Source organism: Balaenoptera acutorostrata, chromosome 4, assembly GCF_949987535.1.
Source record: "Balaenoptera acutorostrata chromosome 4, mBalAcu1.1, whole genome shotgun sequence".
Lineage (NCBI taxonomy): Eukaryota > Metazoa > Chordata > Mammalia > Artiodactyla > Balaenopteridae > Balaenoptera > Balaenoptera acutorostrata.
This window is the reverse complement of record NC_080067.1, coordinates 2,154,541-2,182,197: the sequence shown is the minus strand read 5'-3', so window position 1 is coordinate 2,182,197 and position 27,657 is coordinate 2,154,541. Positions and strand designations below refer to the sequence as shown.

The following is a 27,657-nucleotide window of genomic DNA, read 5'->3' as shown; positions in this document are numbered from 1 at the left end:
CACAGCCCGGGGAAGACACCCTCCCTCCCCGAAGGGATGGGGCTGGCCGTGACCGTAATAGTTCCTGTTAAAGAGAAGAGACCAGCTCACAGGCCGCGGCCCCGATTTGGGAAGCTGGTCTGTGACCGGAAGATTTTGAGTTTGAATTTTCACGCTGGCTTGGAATTTCTCCCACCTTTGCATTTCGAAGCCAAGGGCAAGGAGCAGTGGATATTTTCTCACTGAGCATTTCTGATACCCGGGGTCGTCCGGTCATGATTCGGGCGCGTCCCGGGAAGGCGTGCAGGGTGGGGTCTGTCAGTGCGGGGCGCCATCGGGGTCTGCGGTACACGTGTGGAGTCAGTTCCCCGCTGTGTGCTTTGGCCCCCTCACCGTGGTCTTGCGCCCTCACCCGACTGTCCCGTGGACTCGGGGACTCGGGTTCCCTGTGGCATCCCCGGTACCTGGATCAGGGCCTGACACCCAGAGCTGGTGGTCACGGCTCAGGAACTGCCAGTAGCGGGAGTCCGGATGTGTCGAGTTCCAGGTTGCTGCGTCTGCTTCAGATTCAGCTGATTCCTAAAGTCAGGAACGGGAAGAAACAAGCCCAGAGGGGTCAGGGGCTCGCCATCACCTCCCATGGCCACCGTTCCCATCAGCAGACTTTCCCTGAGACCCTGTCTCCAGACAGTCACGTCTCCTGAGCCGGGATCCAGAGAGCCAGCTGCCCACTGCACACACTGGACCGTGCCCTGGGGGGCACAGGCCCTCCCCCATCATGCAACTCGGCCCTGCCCCGCTGCCTGGTGCCCAGGACCCTTCACATGGGCCCACCCCATGGCCCCTCTTCTCTCGCTGGGAGCTCCTAGCAACCACATGAGTGATGTCTCCACCCAATCATTTCTTCACCATGGACAGAGCTGCCCTTCTAAAAGGCAGCTCTGGTCCTGTTGCTGCCACTGCGCCCCCTGTGAACCTAAACCCCAAGTCTCCTTGGCAAGGTTCGCCGGCCACAGGAGCTGCGGTCCAGCCTGAGCCTGGAACTCAGCCCCGGCCCTATTCTCTGCAGAACTTCAAAGCTGCCCTGTTGCTTCCACCCAGGGTTTCAAACCTGCCCTGTCTTCTGCCGGGAAAGCCCTCCCACCTCCCCACCTGTGGTCACCTAAACCCTCGTCCTGCTCCTGCTCTGGGTCTCCACGTAGACAGTTCCTACGTGAGTGTGTTAACCTTCCGGGGAGCCCTTGACAAGTGACAGTTGCAGACTCTCTGGGAAATCCATGCAGCCTTTTTCTGTTTGTAAACATGGGTGGTTTCCCAGATGTCTCTAACAGGTCTGATTCTAGAAAGACAAGTTTTCAAGGGCCTGGACCCAAGTTTATTTCCTGGGTTGGTGTTTGAAGGGCTTTCCCTGGCCGCCTCTTAACCCTCCCCGCCCTCTGGCCTGGCTTCCATCCTATATTGCTCTGCTATAAATGTTCTCTTGAAAGTCACCACTTTCTCAGTCGCCGGACCGTGAACTTTGCTCCCTCTCCGTTCTTTCTGACTCTCGGCTCCACTGGACACGCGGCCAGGCTTCTGCTGCGTCTCCGAATCCTTGTCTCCGACGGTCGCTGTGATTCTGAATCACCCCAGCTTTCCTGCCCTCTGGCCCTCTGCTCTATCACAGCCCCCTCCTCCCCTTCCCACCAGCTACAGGCCACACCCAGAGAGCAGTTCCGCCTCCGCTTTTCCTCTCCTCTGTCACCCTCCCCTGCTCATCCCGGCTCCTGACCCCGACGGTCATCGGGGAGGTTCTGATTCCTGAGCCTCTGCGGCCTCTGGGATGGCTGCCTGATTCCTCACTCACCTCCCCTTAAGCCAAGCTCATCATTTTCCTGCCCAGTGCTCGATTCCCTGTTCCATCCCAGCTACCTTAATTCTCTCCTCTTTGCCGTTCCGTCGTCATCCGGGTGCCACGGTGAAAATCTCCCCGTGACCTCTATGAGTCTCCTTCTCCCCATCCTCCAGCCATTACCAGGTCCTGCGATTTCCCTCCCGGTGCCCCCTTGCACATCCCGCCTTCTTTCTCTTTCCATGTATCAATCCAGTCTTTCCTCCCCACCTGTCCCCAGTCTCCACTTTTCCCTCTAGTCACACCAGCCGCCCTGCTCTCCTACAGACACGAGGTGGTCATTCCTGGAAGGATGTCCTCATGTCCCCCACGTTAAGAAGGTTCTTCCTACCCTTTAAAGGCCTTTGCAGAGCTAACTTCCTCGCGCGGCTGTGTCGTGTCCAGCCCTGAGGCCTCGGTCCACACCGTTCTCTTCATCTGGATTGTCTCCCTAACCCTCCAAGGCCTGTCCGTATGGACTGTTTGTTGAGCATCCCTTCGGGGGGCTCTGTGCACTGGACACCCGGGTGACTGAGCCTCACACACACTCCTGGGGGGCGCGCAGCTCCAGAACCTTCCCTGGAGGGGTTGTCATGACGCCCACACGCTGAGTCGTCAGCTCCTGCATCTGTGGGACTAAGTACCGTCTTAAAACCTACTCCTTAGATTTTGTATTCCTGTTGTTTAAACACCTCTCTTCTGGCATCTAGCTCACTGAATGATGGTTTTTGTTTAGGTGACTCTATCTTTTACTAGAATGTGAGTCTTTTGAAATGATACCCTTTCACTCTTGTTTCTTGAACATCTATCACAGTGTCAGGTACAGTGTAAGTACTCAATAACTATTTGAACAGATAGAGAAATAAATGAATGGATGGGTGGACAGATAAATAGATGGACAGATGGATGAATGGACAGATAAATTGATGAAATAATGGACAAATGGATGGATAGGCCAATGGACAGATCAATGGAGGAAAGATGGGACATATGGATGGATGGATGGATGGATGGATGGAAGGGTGGACAGATGGATAGATGTAGGAAAAAACCTGCCGTTAAGACTGAAGCGGTTATCCTCACACCCATCATAACAATTCCTTTAAAAATAACCTTGAGAGCTAAGCCAGCCTTTAAAACACTAAAGTAAGTTTAAATTTATCCATAATTATTGGGAAAGGAGGTTATGGTTAATTGACTAATCATATCCAATAGTGGGCTAGCATACATCTTATACATGGACCGCTGATTCTCTAAAAGTTAAAATTAATAGAATGCATTTAGAACAAAAGCAATACTGAACAATGCACTTCCTTTGTGATTCTGAAAACCCTTAGAAACCTTAGTGTTTGCAGGACCCCAGTGAGAATCACTGAGGGGTGTACAGGCTGGCATAAACCGTTTAAAGGCCTTAAAGTCTGAGTTCTTCATTTAAACTAATATGTAAAATCAACACCCACACACTCACATGTAGACCATTTCTGTAATGATTTGGATTTCTAAAATGTATTTGACAATATGCAGGAGCTTCTGTACATTAATATCCTAAATACGGTATTTGGCCAACATCGGGCAGACTCGCAGACCATTTGTCTGTCTCTCAGACAAGATTCATCGAGTGTGGCAAGCATTATCTAAAAAGTTGGATCCCAAGGAAGCGAACATGGTCACGTCTGTTTGCTAAGCCAACTTCACGTGGAAAGTCCTGCCATGAGAATGAACCCACTGAAGGTTTAACAACTGTCCGGTTTACGTCTCTCCATTTTCCCCTAATCGCTAGTGACGTAGCCCCAGGTGGAGCACTGATCTTGCCGTTGGTAAAAATTCTTTCTTCTCCCTCATTTTCTCCCTCCTTCCTCTACTTCTTTCCTTCTTTACTTTATTCCTGTCTACTTATCCTGCTGTCTTAGCATTTCACATTTCAAAGCAGTCCATGTACAGCAAACCCTTAGAATCTACATTACCTATCATGTGCATTTTATTTATTGAGGGAGAAACCATGCTTTATTTGACTCAGAATCTTCAGTAGCTACAGGACTCAATAAATGGTGAATAAGCAAATCGGTGTAGGACTCCCACTGGTTTCGTACCATTACACTGTGTTGCACTTATTTACATGTCTAAATATATATTACGAATCCTGTGTATGATGGAAAAATTCATTTCTCCATTTTTCAGATGGGAAACTGAGGCTGAGGAACATTAAGAGACCGCCCTGAGTTTGCACAGTTAGTAAATGATGGGCTGAAATTTGGGCCTTTGGAATTTTACCCCAATGTCATCCCACTTTTCCAGGGTACCTTTCATGTTATTTAAGACCCGTGGGGAACAAGGGTCTTCATTAATTCCATACTTTATGTGTGTTGTCAATAGCCAAGCCATGGAAACAACCTAAGTATCAATCAACAGAGGAATGGATAAAGAAGATGTGGTACATATATACAATGGAATATTACTCAGCCATAAAAAAGAATGAAATAATGCCATTTGCAGCAACATGGATGGACCTAGAGATTATCATACTAAGTGAAGCAAGTCAGAAAGAGAAAGACAAATACCATATGACATATGTGGAATCTAAAATGTGATACAACTGAACCTATCTATGAAATGGAAACAGAATCATGGACACAGAACAGACCTGTGGTTGTCAAGGCGGAGGGGGCGCAGTGGAGGAGGGATAGATTGGGAGCTTGGGATTAGCAGATGCAAACTATTACATATAGGATGGATAAACAACAAGGTCCTACTGTACAGCACAGGGAACTATATTCAGTATCCTGGGATAAACCATAGTGGAAAAGAATATTTAAAAAAAGAAAAAAATATATATATATATAACTGAATCACTTTGCTGTATAGCAGTAACTAACACAACATTGAAAGTCAACTATACTTCAATTAAAAAATACATAAATGATTTGTTTAAAAAAAGAAATTACAATCTTGTAAAGTTTTAGTGCAGTATCAAGAATATCCACAATTATTTGCTAAGTCTATTAAAATACACCTCCCTTTTTTTTCATATATTCCATGAAAAGAACATATTACAAGAGACTAAATGCAGAGGCAGATATGAAAACCTAGCTGACTTCTAGTAAACTAGAAATTAGGGAGAAAAAAAAATTATGTGTGTTGTAACAGATGTGGGCAGGATTTTGAACCTTGAATTGAAGGAATGACAAATTGTTTTCTTTTTTGCCTTAATTGCCAAATAAACGCAACCACTGATTCGGATATATCATGTGTGAAAGAGCACGTGGGCGTGTGCTACTGCTGTGTAACCCATCCTTTACACAGACTATATCTGTTAGCTATTGCTGTGTAACAAACCACCCCAAAGCTCAGTGGCTTGAAACAGTAAGCATTTATTGTCGCTCACAAAACCATGGATCAGCAGGGTGAAACTTCTGGGCTCACTGGGCCCTCTCATAAGTCTGTGGTCAGCTGCAGCATGGGTGGCCGTACTGCCCATCTTGCCTGAGTGCTCTCCCAGGTTCAGGGCTAGGCTGGCTCTAGGTTGATCTAGGAACGTCTTGGCTGGGCTGCTGGTCTCTCCTCCTCCAGTGGCTAGCCCGGGCTTGTTCCCACACAGGGGTGATGCTCTAAGAGGGACCAGCACAGGATCCCTCTGGGCCTAGGCTGGCACAACGTGACTACCACTGGTTTCTGTTGGTGAGAGTGCATCACAGGCCAGCCCAGATACAGGGGTTGGGGAGCAGTCTCCACCTTCGGACGGAGGAGCTGGGGCATCACAGTGCAGAGGGCGTCCACAGGTGGAGCACTGGGGCATCATTTATTTTTAACATCTTTATTGGAGTGTAATTGCTTGACAATGCTGTGTTAGTTTCTGCTTTATAACAAAGTGAATCAGCTATACATATACATATATCCCCATATCTCCTCCCTCTTGTGTCTCCCTCCCACCCTCCCTATCCCACCCCTCTAGGTGGTCACAAAGCACCGAGCTGATCTCCCTGTGCTATGTGGCTGCTTCCCACTAGCTATCTACTTTACATTTGGTAGTGTATATATGTCCATGACACTCTATCACTTCATCCCAGCTTACCCGTCCCCCTCCCTGTGTCCTCAAGTCCATTCTCTACATCTGTGTCTTTATTCCTGTCCTGCCCCTAGGTTCTTCAGAACCTTTTTTTTTTAGATTCCATATATATGTGTTAACATATGGTATTTGTTTTTCTCTTTCTAACTTACTTCACTCTGTATGACAGACTCTAGGTGCATCCACCTCACTACAAATACCTCCATTTCATTTCCTTTTATGGCTGAGTAATATTCCATTGTATATATGTGCCACATCTTCTTTACCCATTCGTCTGTCGATGGACACTTAGGTTGCTTCCATGTCCTGGCTATTGTAAATAGAGCTGCAATGAACATCGTGGTACATGACTCTTGTTGAATTATGGTTTTCTCAGGGTATATGCCCAGTAGTGGGATTACTGGGTCATATGGTAGTTCTATTTTTAGTTTTTTAAGGAACCTCCATACTGTTCTCCTTAGTGGCTGCATCAATTTACATTCCCACCAACAGTGCAAGAGGGTTCCCTTTTCTCCACACCCTCTCCACACTGGGGCATCTTTAGGTGAGCAGCCCTTCCTGGCACTGCACTCCTGCTGCCCAGTTCTGAGGGCTTGTCGAGGGGTCTTGTGTCCCCAGGGGAATCACTGAGGCCGTGTCTCAGAACTTTCTCCAAGCTAAGTGCCTCATTTCTATTTTTTTAATTAATTAATTAATTAGTTTATTTATTTATTTATTTATTTTTGGCCATGTTGGGTCTTCTTTGTTGCATGCAGACTTTCTCTAGTTGTGGCAAGCGGGGGCTACTCTTCGTTGCAGTGCACGGTCTTCTCATTGCGGTGGCTTCTCTTGTTGCAGAGCACGGGCTCTAGGCGTGTGGGCTTCAGTAGTTGTGGCTCGCAGGGTCTAGAGCGCAGGCTCAGTAGTTGTGGCACATGGGCTTAGTTGCTCAGCGGCATGTGGGATCTTCCCGGACCAGGGCTCGAACCTGTGTCCCCTGCATTGGCAGGTGGATTCTTAACCACTGTGCCACCAGGGAAGTCCCCTCATTTCTATTTTAAGAAATGTTTTAAAAGGGAAAATAGGAGAATGTCAACGAGAACTGCAATTCATTTTCTGAAAATTAATTGGGTTTAGAGGACCATAAGAGTGAAAACTTTGGCTGCTACAATTGTTCTTTTTTTTTTCATTGGAGTATAGTTGATTTACAATGTTGTGTTAGTTTCTGCTCTACAGCAAAGTGAATCCGTTATACATATACATATATCCACTCTTTTTAAGATTCTATTCCCATATAGATCATTACATAGTATTGAGTAGAGTTCCCTGCGCTATACAGTAGGTCCTTATTAGTTATCTATTTTATATATAGTAGTGTGTATATGTCAATCCCAGTCTCCCAATTTATCCCTCCCCCTCCCTTATCCCCTGGTAACCATAAGTTTGTTTTCTACATCTGTGACTTGTACCCTTTTCTTAGATTGCACATATAAGCGATATCATATGATATTTTTCTTTCTGTGTCTGACTTACTTAGTATGACAATCTCTAGGTCCATCCATGTTGCTGCAAATGGCATTATTTCATTCTTTTTTATGACTGAGTACTATTCCATTGTATATATGTACCACATCTTCTTTATCCATTCCTCTGTGGATGGACATTTAGGTTGCTTCCATGTCCTGGCTATTGTAAATAGTGCTGCAGTGAACACTGGGGTGTGTGTATTTTTTTCAGTTATAGTTTTCTTTAGGTATATGCCTCTGAGTGGGATTGCTGGATCATATGGTAGTTCTATTTTTAGTTTTTAAAGGAACCTCCATACTGTTCTCCATAGTGGCTGCACCAATTTACATTCCCACCAACAGTGTAGGAGGGTTCCCTTTTCTCCACATCCTCTACAGCATTTATTGTTTGTAGATTTTTTTGATGATGGCCATTCTGACCCATGTGAGGTGATACCTCATTGTAGTTTTGATTTGCATTTCTGTAATAATTAGTGATGTTGAGCATCTTTTCATGTGCTTTTTGGCCATCTGTATGTCTTCTTTGGAGAAATGTCTATTCAGATCTTCCACCCATTTTTTGATTGGGTTATTTGTTTTGTTTTGGTTTTGATATTGAGCTGCATGAGCTGTTAGTATATTTTTATATTTTGGAGATTAATCCCTTGTCGGTTGCTTCATTTGCAAATATTTTCTCCCATTCTGAGGGTTGTCTCTTTATTTTGTTTATGGTTTCCTTTGCTGTGCAACTCTTTTAAGTTTAATTAGATCCCATTTGTTTATTTTTGTTTTTATTTTCATTACTCTAGGAGATGGGTCAAAAAAGATCTTGCTGCAATTTATGTCAACGAGTGTTCTGCCTATGTTTTTCTCTTAGAGTTTTATAGTATCCGGCCTTTCATTTAGGTCTTTAATCCATTTTGAGTTTGTTTTTGTGTATGGTGTTAGGGAGTGTTCTAATTTCATTCTTTTCCATGTAGCTGTCCAGTTTTCCCAGCACCACTTATTGAAGGGGCTGTCTTTTCTCCATTGTATACTCCTGCCTCCTTTATCAAAGATAAGGTGACCATAGGTGCTTGGGTTTATCTCTGGGCTTTCTATCCTGTTCTATTGATCTACATTTCTGTTTTTGTGCCAGTACCATACTGTCTTGATTACTGTAGCTTTGTAGTATAGTCTGAAGTCCCAGAGTCTGATTCTTCCAGCTCTGTTTCTCTTTCTCAAGATTGCTTTGGCTCTTCGGGGTCTTTTGTGTTTCCATACAAATCTTGATGGAGATTGTTGTTTAAGATATGACAGCCTGTAACTTGCTGTGAAGAATGTATGTGACACAGAGCAGGATACAGGCTCATCTGAAACAGTCTGCTGGGAAATTTCTTTTTGTTATTTGGAGCCCCCCGCCCCACCTCACCATCAGATACTGCTTTGAATGAAGTCTTTGTCTTCATGAAAAAAATCTAAAGGATTATACCAACACCTCTGTTCAGTCATGTCACTCTGGATACATGGCCCTTATTTTAAGACTCTAGATTCCTGACTCTCAGACTGCCTGCAGTTTTACTGAGTCACAAAGACCCGCTAAACAGCCTCTCCGACACACGAGGGCAGGTTGAGCTCTGCAAAGCGAACTTCAGCTTATATAATAAAGCATGTCCTGCCCATGAAAATGGTTTATAGCAGCGGGGACTGAACTGTCCTTTTCTAAGCTGGCGGTTTTTACAGACAAGGTGAGTTGATCATGCAGTGGGTGTGAGTTTACTCCTGATTAAAAGACAAATGGGGGACTTCCCTGGTTGCACAGTGGTTAAGGCTCCGCACTCCCGATGTAGGGAGCCCGGGTTCGATCCCTGGTCAGGGAACTAGATGCTACATGCATGCCACAACTAAGGAGCTGGTGAGCCACAACTAAGGAGCCTGCCAGCTGCAACTAAGAAGCAAACCTGCTGCAACCAAGACCCTGCACAACCAAATAAATAAAATAAATACTAAAACAAAAAGGCAAAGGACCACAGCCTCGGTGTCTTCAGTTCCCATTTTTTAGCATCTAGTTTTATAGCATCAGGAAAGTCCTTCATCTCAGCCCTGATCATGCTGGATGACTCTGCCACAGACAGAGCCGGGGAAACAGCACCTCCAGTGGACAGATTTCATGAGAGCCATCCTTTGCCAGGGCCCCTTGCTGCCAGAGGCAATGAGCAGAGAAGGACCACGGGTGGTGGAGGAAGGCATCCCAGAGGCCGCCTGCACTTTCTCGGCTGCTCATAACCAAGCGCTTACTTTTATGCATTAGGCAGGAGTGTTTGTCTCCATTGTTAAACTTAGGATATTTCCTATAGTTCATCCAAGACTCTTCTCCAAAGGAAAGGATTTGCCCCTTATAGCAGAGCCTCTAAACTCCAAGTCTCCCTGCAAGAATGCCCACCACCCTGGGCCTGCTGAAGATAAACGCAGCCGCACCAGGCTGCCCCCGCCAGCCCCGACAGAGGAGGAAAGTGTTTGGGATTATGAGACAGAAGGAACGCAGTTCCCTCGAGAGGAGATCACATCTCCATAAGTAAAAGCAGGCAGTGAGAGGAAAGTGTGTTTAAAATCATTTGGAAAGTTTTGTTAGTAGGATATACCACTTTAACTAAAAGAAGTATTTGGCCTTTGTACATTCTGATATTTGGGGATTTTCTGTAAGTGCTTGGAATAGCTTGAAGAAGCTGAGCTAGGCTGGTCGATCCTAGTTAAACTCTCAGCATGCTGTGTCCAGACTATTACCCCCAAGACTTGCATATTTAATATTCTCTAAAAATTCTAAGTATGCTCCCTTGCTCGGTCACCACAAGTGCCATGCCGTTCCTTACACTTTGCGTTTGTGCTGGGCCCACATCACCCGCTGAAATCCCTGCACATGGGCTGCCACGTGGCAGACTAGAGCGGTCCCTGGAGGATGCTATTTTGACCTCCATTTCAAAACCCCAAAATCAAGGTCCAAGCACAGGGGCTGAATTCATTTAACAGACTCTCATGGGTGCCCTGCCCTCAGCCTGGTCCAGAAGGCGTGTGTCTTGGTAGCAGTGGAGAAAACTTAGCTGCAGCCTCACTCACTAACCTCCTTTCTCTGTGTATTTGTTCACATTTCTATGAGTGCCTCCATGGCTATTGCTGAATCGGGAGAAAGACGCAGTCTCCACCGCGCAGGGGATTCTGACATTAGGGCTGTTTCACTCACCCCAACCCACGCAAGGTCACAGTGGGACCTGCTCTGTTAATTGCTTGAGTCCCAACCGCAAATCCTGAAATTACGGGAAAGTATTTCTCTACTAGTTACAGATCCACCTGCCTTCAAGTTCACGTATATAATTAGTTCAGAAAATGATGTTTAAACTAAGATGAAACTACATCTGTATGTTAGTTAGAGACCCTCCCCTACTCACGGCAAGCAGATAGCTCTCATCACCGACTGTGGTCCATTATTCTTACAGTTAGTAAGGAGGTGAAGAGTCAAGTTGAAGGAATTCCAGACTTTAATATTCAAACAAGAATAAATAGACCATTATGCTTCCTTTGCTGGACTGACTATAGAGAATTTTAATGGACAAAATCACTGTTGATTGTATTTTCCTTTCCTTTTTTTTTTTTTTTTTTTTTGATGAGAAAGAATTTCTAGTGAAACGTTGTTTCATCTCTTCCTGAATCCAAGTGAAATTTCTGACTTCCGCATGTTTCCTGCATTACATTTTTATTGTGTGCATAGGAATCAATATTCCAGATACGTGCACAAGCGCACACATTGAAATGAACATGACTTCATTTATTTTCATGATTAGACATTCAAAAAAAAGTGCTTGGGTGTCTGCTTTCATATTCATAGGTCGAGATCCGTACATCAGAGGTATTTGTATAAGTGACACTTTTATTACGTTCATTTCATTTGCAATATGATAGTGGATCATAAATATGTTACTTTTATGCCACCAAATCTGATTTGTGGCACTTAGCCCTCACAAGGAGAATACTTGATATCTTCTGAAGCACCTTCCGTCCAAGAAGCGCTTTGCAGACACGGGGCCGGGCTCTACCAGGTGCGTCCATCACACTCGTGAGCCTTTGCACGCCCCCCGCTTTATCGGCCGCACTGCTGGGGCCGAGAGTGGCCATGAGTCCCTTGCAGGCCCGGAGCTGATGATGAGACCTTTAATTTCTGGAAGAAAGAGGCTCAGGTGAGCTCTGCGTTGCTGCACCCAGGCCCTGATGGTCGACAGAGCTCCACATCCGCCACATGCTCACCCTTCACCATGGGCCAGACGATGTCTCAAGCCCTGGGGACGCAGACACAAGTAAAATATGGCCCTTACCTTCCTGACGCTCACAGACTAGGAGGGAGGGGTTTTTGGAAGAGTAATTGCCCCCCTACCCCGTGATGGGGTGCTGATGCAGAGGTGACAGTAGGTGCCCTCCTCCTGCCCCCACCCCGGCCCTCCCAGGGATGCACTGTGCCTGAAAGCAGTTGTCAAACCCCCAGGCACGTCGCAGGACTGGGCACGTGCCAGCCAGTTGCAATCGGGGTGAAAGAAGAGACCACCCCTCACACATCGCAGGCGGCCTTCAGGGCTGAGCACCGCCCACCCCAGACTTGCAGAGAAGAGCATCGCGGGCTCCCCGCCTACCAGCCCATCCTTCCATCCCTCCCCCATCCCCCCCTCCCCTTTCTCCAGCATCAGTTCCCGATCCTGGACCACCCGCCGCCCCCTACACACACACACACACACGTGCACACACGCAGTGCTCCTGCAGCCTCCTTCACAACACTCACCACATCGTGGCGTCACATATGAGTGCGACAGACACGGCTGAGGGCCCCGGAGCCAGGTTTTCTGAGTTCAGCGTTTACACCACATCAGTTACAGGAGGGGGCAGGTTACTTACTTTTCTGTGCCTCAGTTTTCTCATGTGCAAAATGGGCATAATAATGATACTTCCCTGTCAGGCGGCTGTGAGCATTGAATGACCTAATATGAATAAATGGCTTCACCGAGCGCCCAGAGCAGCTGGGGAAGCTGTATTAGCCTTTTCAGTCTTATCATAATTAACACTTTAGGGACTTCCCTGGAGGTCCAGTGGTTAGGACACAGAGCTTTCACTGCCATGGCATGGGTTCAATCCCTGGTTGGGAAAGTTAGATCCAGCAGGCCGTGCGGCGTGGCCAAAACAAAACAAAACAAAGAACCCACAAAAAACAAAAAACCGCTCTAGTACTAGAGTCTCAGGACCTGTAGTAATAGTGAGGCCAACAGTCCTATCACTGTCACTGCTATCACATGATTCATGTCTGTCTCCCACCGTGAGTGAGCCCCGAGGCAGCAGGAGCCGGCTGTGTGGTCTCCACTCCGTCCCCACGGCACATGGCGCAGAGTAGAGGCTCCCAGAACATTTGGTGAATGAATGAACGGACAAAGCAATGGTGCACCTGCTCACGTGGTGCCGCTACCAGCCGCCTTCTCTGAAAGCATCAATGCCACTTACAGCCACGGACCCACAGCGCTGCCCACAGGTCCAGCCATGTCCACGTGCAAGGGCTTCCATCCTCCTTCCTGTGTGACTAGCGCACAGAAGCTTCACAGGAGACTCACCCTTCCCACCCAGCCCACCATCCATCGAGGAGAGGCTGTGAGAGGGGCCGGCAGCTCCGGGGTGGGGAGCGGTCAGATCCCCGGGCCCTGCAGCAACTGTGGGTGGCCCCCTGCCCCGCACTGGAACCCTGCCCGGGGGCGAGCTCCTGCCCCGCCCTGGCAGCTGCGGACATGAGTCCCCCGAGACAGGACGGAGACGCCTCCCCAGCCCTGCACCGCTTCCTCCCTGGCACAGGGAGGGCCCTGTGATGGTCTCCTCTCTGACCTGGATGCCGCAGCCCAGCAGGCAGGCAGCAGAGCCACTGCTCAGGTGCTTGGCCTGGCCTCACCGTCTCAGCTCCAGGCTCACCCCTGCCCTTCCTTTGTCATGCTGAGGAGTACAGTGATCAAGCCTCCATGTGCCAGGGTCCCATCCCGGCTCCATCCTTTCTGTTTGTGTGACCTTGGGCAGGTTCTTAACCATTTTGCGACTCAGTGTTCTCATCTGTACAATGGGGATAATGGTACCTACCCCGTAGGTTCTTCATGAGGGTCAAATGAGTTTATTTATAAAAAAGCACTTAGAATAGTGACTGGATATAGAAGGCATCCCTTATTCTGGACGTTCTGGCAGCTGTCCGCCTGCCTGGCCCAGATACCACATCTGTGCTCCACAGCACTTCAAAACCAATGAGCAAAGCAAAATGCTGAAGCCAATGTTTAGAGAATCCATCCATCAACTTAGGAGCCTCTACATAATTGGGGTGTTATCGCCCACGGGGTGGCTGCAATTCGCAGTTGCCGAGGAGTCTGCGATAGTCCCGGGAATCCTCTGGTGATGGAGACAGTTGGGGGCTGGGGACTTTGCTTTGGGGGGGCGGGAGCCGTCTGGAAGGGAGCATGAGGTTACGTGCTAGTCCTCTGGCAACCAGTCAGCCCCTGAGAGTGCCCCAAGCTTGGGCCCCGGAGCACAACAGATGGAGCCCTGGCTTTGCAAATGAGGAGTGCCCCCGACCCGGTGCCCTGCGGCGCTCACCGAGGCCCCCTTCCCACCTCACCTCTGCCTTCTGCCTGGGTGCAGATGCTCAGTGGTGGCAGCTCACGGAACATAACCCTCTGGAGCTGCGGTTGCTCCTCTGAGTTCCATTTTCCCGGGGGCCGTGGGTGGCCGGGCGGCAGTGGGTGATGCTTAGGCGCGCTGGGGACGGACTGCAGGTGCTGTGTGTGCCCCTGTCTTTGCTTTTGTGTGTCTTCCACTGAAATCTTGACGGCTTTCAAACAGGGTGATCTTGGGCCTCGGGCTTCTAATGCCCACTGCCTTGGGCTTGTCTCCCCTGTGCTGACCGTCTTCTCTGCGTTCTCCCCACTTTATTTTTTTAAATTTATCTTATTGAAGTATAGTTGATTTACACTGTTGTTACTTTCTGCTGTAAAGCAAAGTGCTTCATATATATATATATATATATATATATATATATATATATATATATTCTTTTTCATATTCTTTTCCATTATGGTTTATCACAGGATATTGAATATAGTTCCCTGTGCTATACAGTAGGACCTTGCTGTTTATCCATTCTCTATATAATTGCCTCTGCTAATCCCAAGCTCCCAGTCCTTCCCTCCCCTAACCCCCTCTTCCTTGGCAACCACCAGTCTGTTCTCTATGTCCATGAGTTCACTTCTGTTTTGTAGATAGGTTCATTTGTGTCATATTTTAGATTCCACATATAAGTGATATCCTATGGTATTTGTCTTTCTCTGACTTACTTCACTCAGTATGATAATCTCTAAGTCCATCCATGTTGCTGCAAATGGCATTATTTCATTCTTTTTCTGCTGAGTAATATTCCATTGTGTATATGTACCACATCTTCTTCATCCATTCATCTGTCGATGGACATTTAGGTTGGTTCCGTGTCCTGGCTATTGTAAATAGTGCTTCTGTGAACATAGGGGTGCATGTATCTTATCGAACTACTTTTCTCTGAATATATTCCCAGGATAGGATTGCTGGATCATATGGCAACACTATCTTTAGTTTTTTGAGGAACCTCCATCCTGTTTTCCATGGTGGCTGTACGACTTTACATTCCCACCAACAGCGTTAGAGGGTTCCCTTTTCTCCACACCCTCTCCAGCATTTGTTATTTGTAGACTTTTTGATGATGTATAAGTCTGATTAGGTCCCATTTGTTTATTTTTGCTTTTATTTCTATTGCCTTGGAAGACTGAACTAAGAAAACATTGGTATGGTTTATGTCAGAGAATATTTTGCCGATGTTTTCTTCTAGGAGTTTTATGATGTCCTGTCTTATGTTTAAGTCTTTAAGCCATTTTTTATTTTTTGCAATATATGTTTTATTTATTTATTTTTGGCTGCATTGGATCTTCGTTGCTTTGTGCGGGCTTTCTCTAGTCGCAGTGAGCGGGGTCTACTCTTCATTGCGGTGCACGGGCTTCTCATTGCGGTGGCTTCTCTTGTTATGGAGCACGGGCTCTAGGCGCACAGGCTTCAGTAGTTGTGGTGCATGGGCTTAGTTGCTCTGTGGCATGTGGGATCTTCCTGGACCGGGGCTTGAATCCATGTCCCCTGCATTGGCACACAGATTCTTAACCACTGTGCCACCAAGGAAGTCCCCTTTAAGCCATTTTGAGTTTATTTTCGTGTATGGTGTGAGGGTGTCTTCTAACGTCATTGATTTACATGTGGCTGTCCAACTTTCCCAGCACCACGTGCTGAAGAGACTGTCTTTTCTCCACTGTACATCAGTGCCTCCTTTGTTGAAGATTAATTGTCCATAGGTGTGTGGGTTTATTTCTGGGCTGTCTGTTCTGTTCCATTGATCCAGATATCTGTTTTTGTGCCAATACCACACTGTTTTGATTAATGTAACTTTGTAGTATTGTCTGAAGTCTGGGAGGGTTATGCCTCCTGCTTTGTTCTTTTTCCTCAGGACTGTGTTGGCGATTCTGGGTCTTCTGTGGTTCCACGTAAATTTTAGGATTATTCTAGTTCTGTGGAAAAGGTCATGGGGAATTTGATAGGGATCACATTAAATCTGTAGATTGCTTTGGGTGGTATGGCCATTTTAACAATATTAATTCTTCCAATCCAAGAGCATGGGATATATTTCCATTTCTTTGAATCACCTTCAATTTCCTTTATTAATGCTTTATAGTTCTCAGCATATAAGGCTTTCACCACCTTGGTCAGGTTTATTCCTATGTATTTTTTTTAAATTTTTTGGATGTGATTTCAAAAGGGATTTTTTTTTTTTTTTTTTACTTTTGCATTCTCCTTGCTTTAAACCATGCTGCCCTCACCTGTGTCCTGCACCTGCGGGAGTAGTTTGGGCACACAGCTAGCCTTCCTGTGAGGCTGAGATACCTCAAGCTGTCTTTATGCACTCGTCCTAGTCCTGGAAATGTTCTGAGCCAAAGAACAGTGTCATTTCAGAGTCCTGGAGAAGAAAACCACCTGCACAGGTTTTCTTGTCACATGCGTCCACTTGGTTACAAACAAGCGAGTGGACGTGAGGAAGGGTCACGCCAGCTGTGTAGTCATGGGCACATCCCTTAGCCTCTCTGAGGCTTCGTTCCTTTGTCTGTGAAATGGGTCTAAAATTGCCTACCTGGGAAGGGGATGAATTGCACTGTAGACACGGCTCCCAGTACGATGCTAAAGATACTCAGAAATACCCTCCCCACTGCAGGTGTGAGGCGCTTATACGGACCACGGGGTTTTTCAGTACCACTCACCCCCCTCCCTTTTCCCTCCCTCCCCATCTCTTTCCTTTCACCTTTTCTCCTCTCCCTGCGCCTGTGCCTTGCTTTTACTCTGCCCTCAGCTCCTGCCCCAGGCGGCCTTGTGGTCCTCATGGTGTGGACCCAGACCCAGGAACCTGCCAGCTCTCAGATCGCCCAGGGCTCTCAGGAAGGACCAGGCTGAATCCTCTTAGAGCAGATCAGATCATGCCCTGGGTCGTTTGCAGCACAGACTCCCAGGTCAGGGTGGTGGCAGACACAGCAGGCAGTGTCCAGCCTGGCAACCCTGGTTCCCCGGGCAGTGTGGGTTGCAAGACCTAGTTTTATCTGTCAGCCTCTCTGGGTCCCAGGTTCCTTCCCCAGGAGACCCTTGCCAGAGCCAGAGCTCTGAGTGCCCCTCGAATCTGGGTCATCTGAGAGGCTGTGCTGTGGGACGACCACCCAGCACAGAGGCCAAGACCATGCCCATGAGGTCCAGGGCCAGACAAAGTGTGGGGATGAGGGCTGCGGGCAGGTAAAGGATGAATGAATGGACAGCTTTCCAGGCTGAGGGCTCATGATGCACAGATTACTACTTTTTAAAACTATAAGTAATAAAAGACTGTATGACTAATACAGAAAGTTTAGGAAGCAGAAAAACATGAAGGGACAACACCCCAAATCCCATCCCCTTGGAGATGAATTTCTTCGAAAGTGCCAGTTAAGGGAATTCCCTGGCGGTCCAGTGATTAGGACTCTGTGCTCTCGCTGCTGAGGGCCCAGGTTCGATCCCTGGTGGGGGAACTAAGATCCCACAAGCTGTGGCCAAAAAAAAAAAGGTGCCAGTTAATTCAGAAAACTGAAAAGCAAAAAAATGAACCGCAGGGCCCAGCTGGGAATCCCTGGCTTCATTCTGGGACGTGTCTCCCAGGAAAAAGGGGTTTCCCTGGAGCGCCTTTCAGGTCACCCCCTCTGGAACTGCGGGGAACCTGCCCGGAAAAATTCTTCCAGGAACGAGTCCAGATAGAAAGTTCCCTCCAAACAAACAGGCTCTAGGCCCTCTGGGTGAGCTGAGCTCTCCTTAGGAGCCGGCTGGCGGCTGCAGCGCAAACAAGTCCCCCGGCAGCCACCCCCTCGCCTCGGGAGATGTGCTGGTCGGACCTCCTCCCCCCACCCCCGACCCCCATCCCTTCCCAGGCAGCATCGGGTAGCGCAGCCCTGGCCACGAGTGACCCTGGTCTGTCTACTCTCTCGTCTGCAGCGGTCAGGAATGACAGAAACAAGAAAAAGAAGGAGCCTTCGAAGCAGGAATGCACGGAGAGCTACGAAATGACGGCCGAGCTGGACGATCTCACGGAGAAGATCCGGAAAGCCCACCAGGAAACCTTCCCCTCGCTCTGCCAGCTGGGCAAGTACACCACGGTGAGAGGCCCCGCCCACCCCGCCCCGCAGCGCACGCGCACTCGCACGCAGACGCACGTGCGCACGCTCCCTTCCTGGAGCCTGGCGTGCCCGGGCCAAGGAAGGAGACGGCGTGGCCGGTCCTCTGAACCGGGGTCGCAGCCGCCGCTGAGTAGAGAGGGCGTTTCCTCCCGCTCGGTCAGGACGCACAGGTTGGGCACGTGCGAGGCTCCGGGCCAGGGTGAGTGAGACGTGGTTGCTCCTCGCGGGGACCCACAGCCGCGGGAAGGGGCCGAGGAGGGCCGGGGAGGCGGCCGGGAGTCCCAGCGGCGGACGCCGGTGCAGAGCCCAGCGAGGACGGAGGGCCGGGCTGAGCCTTTCACGGGCCCCGCTCCAGCTGGAAGAGACCGCCCGGGGGACTGGGGCCTCCCCCGCCCAGGGTCTGGCTCCACAGAAGGTCTGGGGGGGGGGGCTGGGAAAGCGAAGGGGGACCGACCTGGGAGGGCCCCCTCTGCTCGCTGTGCTCCCCTGGGAGTGGCCTCGCTGAGGGAGAAGTGAAGAGAAGGGGTGGGGGGCAGGTGGGGTCAGAAGGCGGGAGGCCTTGTCGGCTGGTCTGGATGTGCTGGTGGAGATGTCTTTAGGTACTTGAATTTTTTAGTGGCTTTTGCATGTGTTTTGTGCGCCGACGTGCATTCCCAGCACGTGGCACGTAATAGGCGCTCAATAATATTTGTCCACTGAATGCGTGAGTGCCACTAGAATGTTGTTCTGGCCTCTTCAGTGGCTCGCATTGCCCGCCTAAGATGCTGGTAGACGCGCTTTTTAAAAATCCAAGTATTGCAGCGTTTGCTGGTTTGATTGAGACGTCCTAGAAAAAGAATAGTAGGGAAGGTCATGGGGATAAAAAGGTGAAATGATGATGCGGGCGGGGGCGAAGAACAGCAAGTGGGGCACGGTGGGCGGCACCGGCTTCTAAAGAGCTGGCACTGGGCTTAGCCGCAAGTCCCCTGGATGAGCTGCCCGGAGAAGAAGAACCTAGAGCTTGCTCCCCAGTCCTCCGCCAGCTTACAAAGCACCTGGCAGCTATTAAACTGCAGGTTCTGATTCAGCAGGTGTGGGCGGGCGTTGCTCACAGGCTCCCAGGTGCTGCTGGTCTGCAGACCACACTCTGAGTAGCAAAGGCCACGAGCGTACTTCGAGTAGCGAGGCCCAGGACGATTTTCTGGGCCCCCAGGCCCTGGCGTCAGGGACAGGGAGAGACGCTGGCCAGTCTGCGAAGCTGCCGACCTGGCCTGCTGTTGACTCAGCGGACGAGTCCCCCTTGCGCACAGGGGCACCATCCAGCCCAGAGCAGACACAGGACGGGGCGGCCTCGGGAGCCTTGAGGTCGGCCTGCGAGGGGAGGCAGGCCCGGAGACCTGGGTGGCGGGTGATGCCGTGAGTCAGGAGCAGGGGTGCTAGGAATGAATGTGGTTTAAATCCCGCTCTGCCGCCAACCAGCCGTGCGACTGTGTGCACGTTACTTCACTTCCCTCGGCCTCGTTTTTTAATTTCAGTCTGAAGTGGTGGAGAGAAGTCGACAGTTTGTGATCAGGTGTGTTTATTGTTGTTACGGTCATCATTATTACAGCCAGTACGCACTGAGCGTTTCCTCCGTACCAGGGGCCGTGCTAAGTACTCTCTCGCTGTGTGAATTCTTTTAACTCCTTACGGAGCCAACGCGAGGCGGGTGCAGTGCCCCGTATGACAGAGGAATAAGTCACTTTGCCCACGCCCCGTAGCCAGCGGGTGTCCTTGGACGTGGGCAGTCTGACGCCGGGGCAGCTCTTCTAACCCCACACGGCACACCGTGTCTCAGGAGGGTGGGTGACAAGGCAGGGTGGAGACGGGGGACACCAGGCGTCTAGCTAGGAGGACGGGGCTGTTACCCAGGGATAAATCAACTTTCCCTCCAGAAGACAGAGTAAAAGAGAACAGTCCCAGCAGGGAGGGCTTCCTGGAGATGGAAACTTGTAAGCCAGGTCCCGCGGTGAGAGACAACCCGTGGGGTCATTTGCTGCCCCCCCTGGGGCCCTGACCCTCTTCCCCGGGTTGGGGTGTCAGGGTGGCCTCGTCCGTGCCCCAGACTCTGCCTCACCTGGTCACCAGGTGAAGTGGCCGCCACTCTGGTCCGGAGGAGGGCAGGGCAAACACAAGTGCACACGCCCTGGTGCGACCTGGGACCAAAGTGCCCCCTTGGGACCGTCGTCCCTCTGCGGGTCAGCACAGCCAGGGACTTTGGTTGGCCTCTCTGGGCCCTTCCCCACCTTCCCTCCCCCAGGCCACCTGGCGGAATCCGAGAGCCTCTCCTTTTGGATTGTCTTGGTGCCCGAGGTCTGATTTCACCTGCTTCCAGGCCAGTGGGGCCGCTGCCCTGCCTCTGTCAGGGCCCTACCGGCATCCCGCATCCCTGTGGCTCATTCTGCAACCCCACGACGCTGCCTCGAGGCTTTTTGCGCCTGTGGGGCAGCGTGGTTCACACGAGGGGTGGAGGGGGGCAGGGTCGACACTCCTGGGAGCAGCCCCGGCCCAACGGCTCCCAAAGCTCCCCAACAAGGTGGAGCCCCGGTGCCCCCGGCCCTTCCCCAGCTCCTCTCCCAGTGCTTCCCAGGATCTCTGCCCACGTAAGCTGCTCGCGTTGGAATCCTAGTCTCAGGGTCTGCTCCCAGCCCCAGGCGGGGCTTCCCCGAGAGCCACCAGCGCCCCTTCCCTGCCCCCTCGGTCCCCGGTGAGGGCCCTGAGTCCTAAGCACTTGGCAGGGACTTTGTGCGCCTCTTTGGACCCAGCAGGGAAAGTGGCCGCACACGTGCCATCCCGGGGGGCGACCCCTGACCACGGGGCGGCCTGGCGCCCTGCAGGCCCTGGTCCTCCCTCCAGCCCTTCTCTGCGTGCACAGATCTAGCTCTGTTTTTATCGTAAGCAGCTTGCAGTCCTTTCGGGAAGTAGGCGCAGGTGTAAATAAAGAGCAGCAGCCGTGACGCATCCTTTGCAGGCCCTTGGCCATGGGGCGAGCACTTTCCATAAGGGGCTTGCCGACGGGCAGCTGCTTCCACTGCGAGGGGACTTCGGTGCCTGTGCCCGGCTGGCATCCCTGTCAGGTGGCTTTGGAATAAGTGGGCAGGGAGCAGTTAGAAAGGCAGCTAGCTGCCCGCCTACAGATCCTTGAAGGAGTAGCTGCTTTTTCTTCCTGATGAGGGTCGATTTGGGACCCTGGTCAGGACCCAGGAAGCTAGCACCCACCCTCCGCGCCTGGGCCTGGGGGGGGACAGGGTGCTTGCTCACCTGCAGGCTCAGCGCCGGGCTCCTTGGCGCTTCTGACCAGTGAGCTTCCTGAAAAGCAAGGGGCCAAGGGGGAACTCTGGGGACCAGGGTGGGCTGCGGATGATGCGCTCTCAAAGAGTACACAGCCCAGCCCTGGGGGTGTTTGCTCTGCTTCCTCGGCGACCGTGACCCTGGCATCCAGGCTTTAGGGCTTCCCAGGCCCAGGTTCCGATCTTGCCTGTGCTGCTTGGGAGCTCCGTGACCTTGGAGTTATCGTTGGAGCCCCCGCTCCTCATCTGTGTGACGGGAGTCGGAGCTGTGACTCCCTCGTGGGGCTGCCGGGGAGGGTAGATGAGGGAAACATCCAGCGTGCCTTGTACTGTTTCTGGCCCAGAGACATACGGAACGCACAGGTCCCCTCCTCCTGACTCTGTATCAACGCTGTGTCATTTTTCGGAGCCACACGCCCGGTCCTGGCAGCGTAAGTGTGGCTGGGACAGCAAGGCAGTCTCCCGGGGGCACGGCCCAGCCGGGGCTGTCTGCTCCCGCTTCCCGCCGTGTGCGGCTGTTCACCCCCTCGCAGGCCCTGCGGGACCCGGGCTGCCCTCCGAGGGCTCGGGAGGTGGGGCTGTGGAGATGTGAGGAGCCCTTACTCCACCAGGAGAAGGACCGCCCACAGGATCACGAAGCCACCCCGAATCTAGCATGTGGAACGCTGGACACCCTTCATCTTGCAGCTGGGGCCCCCAGGCCACACCCCGCCCTCCACCAAGGCCCCTGCATTCTGAGACCACCGGCTGTCCGGAGGGGCCCCTCCGGCTCCTGTCCCGGCCCAGGCATCTTAGGCGGGGTGGGGAGGGGTCCAGGAGCACCCCTGCAACATTAGCTGCAGGGAAGTCCTGCACCGTCTCCCTCGCTTCCAGCCAGACGTCCGGGAAACACTTGGGGGCCCTCAGAGCCCCGCCCCCTGCCCCGTCCCTGTCTCTCCCCCTCAGTGGCAGGGCGGTTGCCACATGGTTAGAAGCGTCCGGGTCTCAGTCCCACGTGGCGTGTGCGTTGGGGCCTCTGTGTATCGTCCTCCTGCGGATGGACCTGCCCAGCTGGTAGTTGGCGTGTGTCTGTGGACCGCGGATGCCGGCCCGTGCGTCACGTCCTCTTCCTGGCGATGCCGAGCATCTTTCAGCCTCGGGGGTTTCTCGCCAGGGGACAGGCTTCCGCAGACACAGATCAGGCCGTGCAGAGCCCCGAGAGGGTGGGCCCAGGGCCGCAGCACGAGCTGCCTCTGCGCTGGCCGGTGGGCAGTGACGCAGCTGCCGGGTGAGGGCGTCCTGAGAACTAGAGGGAGTTCACCATACAGCTTAGAACAGGGCCTGGCTCCCGGTGAGCCCCAGAGGAGGGCTTGTTCCGTGAGAAGCGTGCCCAGTGGAGAAGTGGGCCGTGGACGCCGGGAGCATTCTACAGGTGGAGCTTGAAAGGACGTCAGCTTCTCAGGACGGCCGGGGGGCAGAGACTCCGGACCCGGGCCCCCGGGTGTTCCAGCCACCCCTGGGAACCTTAGCTCCTCGTTCCTTTTAAGACTTTCTGTGTTTCCTCCTCGGCTGAGAAGGAGGACAAGCAGCCCTGGCTGAAGCACTGCAGTGCCTGCAGCTGCCGCAGACGGGCGGAAAGACACCGCGATTCCACCTCCATTTATGGGCCTCGCTCTGGAAGTACCGCCGGTCAGAGAAGCCGCAGAGATGCGCACGGCAGCGGGAAGGGGTCCGTTTGCTTGACCAAGATGGTCCTTTAGCTGGATCTCGTGGTGGGGTTGGGCTTCGCCGCTGCTCAGGGGGCCGGGGGACCCTGGGGGGACAGGCAGCGGCCGCCTCTGCCCCTCTGCTCTGGTTCCGCTCCCGTGAGCAGCGGCGAGGCCCCTCCCAGCCCGGGCCTTTCCCTTTCTCCCCCTCCCCTGCTTTTGGGATCGGCCCCCACCCAGCGCCCCCCTAACCGCCTCCGCTCCCCCCAGACGGGCCGAGCTGTGCGCTGTCTGCGCTGGAGGATGGCGTATAAGCCATTTTAAAGCTCATGCCGCGCAAGTCCAGCGACCGGAACGATAAGACACCAGGTTATTCTGTGTCTTCTCAGCTGCCTCTTCCCTTCAGTTTGCATGGTGGTGGGTTAGATTCACATGCCGTTGAGACGGCTGTGCGTCACTTTTAACAGGAGGATGGCGGGCCCGGTGCATGAAGTCTCCTCGTACGAGGCTGGCGGAGGCTGCGTTCCCACGTGCTGGGCCGGGCCGCGGATGGGCGCTGTGGTGAGGTGACTTCCTGCTGTCCGCTCACCTCTGGGCCCCTCCCCTCCCGCGTCGTCTTCCCACAAACCAGGCGAGCCGACGATTACGTGGAATTACAGACCCAGTGGCCGCACGCTTGGCCTCAAGCTCCTCCGGGTGCGCCGTGTCCCCAGCTCCTTGGGGACGGATGGGGGGAAGTGACGGGCGGGACGCTGGCCCTTCCCGCAGGAGCGCCACGGGGGCGGCCAGCCTCCACCTGTGTTAGGGCCTGTGCCACCCCGTATGCAAACTTCCCTTCCCAGCTTCCCCGCCGACCTTAACAACACAGCTCATTTTACAGACTCCGTGGGTGTGTCCCCGGGTGTCAGGGGCCCAAGCGCCAGCCTCCACCTTGCCAGTTGCTGCAGGTCCGGCCCCCCGGGGCCGCCAGGGGCCGCAGCCCAGGACAGCCTCGTCCTCGTGTGGTGGTGGCCCTGAGACATCCTACACGAGCATAGACTCATGGAAGCCTCATTCACTCACTCATTCACTCAACAAACGTTTTGAGCCCCTGCTGCGTACCGGGCGCTGTTCTGGACACTGAGGACGCGGCAGTGACAGTGAGGCAGGAAGTAAACGAGAGTGTGCGTTGGGGGCTGAGGGCTGGGACCGTATGGGCAGGTATGGAGTCCACAGAGCAGTCGGGCGGGGGCTCAAGTTTGCCCAGCCGGGAAGGAATGAGGGGTGTGTCTGCGGGCAGAGCAGGCCGGGGGACAGCAGGGCCTGTGGAGCCGGGGGAGACGCAAGAGAGTGGGCCGGCCTCGCAGGCCGTGGGGAGGACTTTGCCTTTCCGTCTGAGTGAGGTGAGAGATCGCTGCAGATTTTGAGCAGCACAGTGACTTGCTCTGACTTGTGTTTTTAAAGGATCCCTTTATTCCTCTGGTAAAGGAACAGACCGTGAGGAGGTCAGGATAGAGTGAGGGAGACCCGTGAGGAGCCAGTCCAGGCGGGAGGCGATGGTGGCCGTGGAGGTGGCCCCCTTCTCTACGTCGTAACCGCTCTTTGGTGGAGAACGTGAAGCTCTCACACCTAAACCATCTCAAGCTGTAACTGAACGTTAGTTAGAATTCTTCCTGTTGCAGGTGATAGAAACCAAACTCAAACCGACTCAGACTAAAACATAAAATCCTGGTGTGGCTCAGGCGTGGCTGGATCCAGCATCTCCGGAAGGGCCTCTCCTCCCACGGTTCATCTCGGCTTTCCTGAGTCGGGTAGAGCCACTAGTCCAGCAGGGTTACACAGCGGTGGCTCCGCCTACCGTTTACTTCATTCACTAGCGGGAATGATTGCCGAAGAGAGAGTCCCACATCTGTTACCCGATTATCCAGCGGTACAGGGATAAGATTTTGAGCATTTTTAAAAAATGACGCTAAGCTAAAAGGTCAGCTCTCCCCCACCTTCTGGAGGCTCCCTGTGAAGAGTGAATTGTCCTCACGTTTGATGGGAAACGTGTTTGGTTCTCTGCCTTCCGCTCGGCTTCCCGCAACTACCCCTGACAGTGTTTTCTCTCCCTCGTAGAATTCCAGTGCCGACCATCGAGTCCGACTGGACCTGGGCCTCTGGGACAAATTCAGTGAACTGGCTACCAAGTGCATTATTAAGATCGTGGAGTTTGCTAAACGTCTGCCCGGCTTCACCGGCTTGACCATCGCAGACCAAATCACCCTGCTGAAGGCGGCCTGTTTGGACATCCTGGTACGTGGCCTGAGCCCGCCATCGGGGTGGGCAGGGAGGACGGGTTGAGGCACTCCGGGTCCCTAGCCTCTCCTGCTGCTGCCCGATGGCCAGAGGCTTCCCCGGAGCTGGACAGAAGCTTCGTACTCTCTCCCCGGTGTGGGCGCCCCTCTGCGTGGCCTGGGAAAGGGCCCCAAAGCCCTTCAGTGCCACACTGTGGCTTCAGGGCCCTGGAGGGGTGAGGCCTGTCCCAGCCCGGCCTCTGCAGGCCTCGGCCCCAGTGCCGGTGTCATCGGGCGGCTGGGCTGGTTTCCCCGGGCAGGGAAGCATTAGAGGTGGCAGGGGCGAGTCCCGCCTGGGAAAGTGTGCGCTGGGCCTCTGGAGGAGGTGGGGGGCAGCCCCCAGGGATGGGTCAGAACGTAGTAGGGAAGGTAAGATGAGCTTTTGAGGTGTTTTGAAAGCGTAGGTTTTTCTTTTTATTACATCTTTCATAGCTTTGGGTATAAACAGTTCTGCAAAGCAAATACAGGAACTGTAATTAGAGACACGCACGGACGCCTGCCACCGTCCCTCTCGGGAGGAGAGGGGGCTCAGGATGGGGCAGTTGCGCAGGAAGCGCGAATGTTTGTGTGTCTTTTCCCTGGGAGCCGGGTCTTAGGAGGAGTGGTAACAGCGACTCTGTAACCTACAGGGGCCGGGGGCCCCGAGAGTATCTGTGATACTTTTCTTCTCATGAAATCAGAGGGTCTTGGATGGACCTAGGAACATTCAGAAAACATGAAACATCAGAGCAGCATTAATCTGTCACATACCGGGACTTCCCTGGCGGTCCAGTGGTTAGGACTCTGCGCTTCCACTGCGGGGGGCACGGGTTCCATCCCTGCTTGGGGAGCTAAGATCCTGCAAGCCACACGGCCAAAAAAACCCAAAAAAACAAAATCTGTCACATACCCACACGCTGTCGAGTTTGCAAACCTCAGCTCATCTGAGCCGCACGTGACAGAGCGGGCCGGGGGTGGAGACCCAGCCCGTTTTACAGGAGGAGCTGCAGACCAGGTGAGTCACCTGAGTGCTGGGCCGCACGCCAGTGGCGTGAGAGGCATTGCAGCTCTGAGGCCCTAGAAGCACAAGCCGGGGCTGGGCCTGGGGACAGAGCCCGCCCGGCCCCCAGCGTGAGGGGCAGCTTGCCTGTGGGTCACGACGTAGGGATGAGTTCTGGGAGCAGTGAACGACGGGGCGCCGGTGTGTCCTCACGAGTGCCGAGCGCGAGTTTCACCTGAGCCGCTGGGCGCTGCCACGTGGCGGCACCGCGACCGTGGGGTCCTGACCCTGTGCCGCACGGCCACCGCGGGGCCTGGGACCTCCCGACGCTCTGGCTGTGGCCTGTGCCTGCTTCTTGGCCCTCCTTTTGTCTGGTTACCAGGTGGCGGCCGTTCGTGACTCCCTCCCCTGCGGCCCCTCGGGAGAGGACGGGTGAGAGGACGCTGCGAGGGCCTCGGGTGGGGAGGGCCGTGTTGCCGCAGCGGCAGCGGCGCAGGGCGCAGGGATCAGGGCCCCACCCGGGCCCCGCCCGGGCCCCAGCAGCCGTCTCCCCGCGTCTCTCGCTGACTTGGAACCCGGCAGCTCTCCTCCCTTCGCCCTCGGGGGACTTGGGAAGGACAGGAGCCACTTTCCGTGACCCCTCCTGGCCTCAGTGTACCCGTGTGTACGATAGGAATGCGAGTCAACCAGGGGAGGCCCTTCTGCGGGCTCACGCGGCCCTGGTGGAGCGTGGATCAGGTGCAGGGCTCGGCAGTGAAAGCAGGGACGGGGTCGGCAGGGCACGCAGGGCGGAGTCTGGGCTCTGGGCCGGGAGTCGGGAGACCTTTCCACTGCTCCCACTGGCCTCTCAGGGTGCAGTGTGGGGTTGGCGTGCAGAGGGGAGAAGCCCTAGCGGGGGCAGGGCAGGATCTCCAGTCAGATGAGACAGGCAGAAGGAACACTTATTTGGCCCCAGACAAGTTCATGTCCAAAAATTTGTAGCAAAGGCACAAGATCCTGAAAAATGCACAGCGTCAAAGAGCATCTCTTGAGTGAGGATATCAACTGGCTGACGGTAGAGGCGGCTTCTCAGCGAAGCCACGGGCGTGTGGCGGGAGTGGGCCCGCGAGGCGCGAGGATGGGCGCACACGGGCTGCAGCTGTGCTCAGCTCCTAGGAGGGAAAGTCCCGGGTCACCGGGCCTGG

General features: G+C 52.9%; 1 protein-coding gene across 7 annotated transcripts in view; it reads left to right on the top strand.

Moving 5' to 3' along the window:
- Positions 1 to 27,657, top strand: part of RARB (retinoic acid receptor beta) — a 439,200-nt gene that overhangs the window by 394,303 nt on the left and 17,240 nt on the right. For all 7 annotated transcript variants that reach the window (XM_057546169.1, XM_057546176.1, XM_057546175.1 and 4 more), the window contains 2 exons: positions 18,005 to 18,165; positions 25,277 to 25,453. In XM_057546169.1, the coding sequence (XP_057402152.1) occupies positions 18,005 to 18,165; positions 25,277 to 25,453 (338 nt within the window). The remainder of the gene's footprint in view (positions 1 to 18,004; positions 18,166 to 25,276; positions 25,454 to 27,657) is intronic.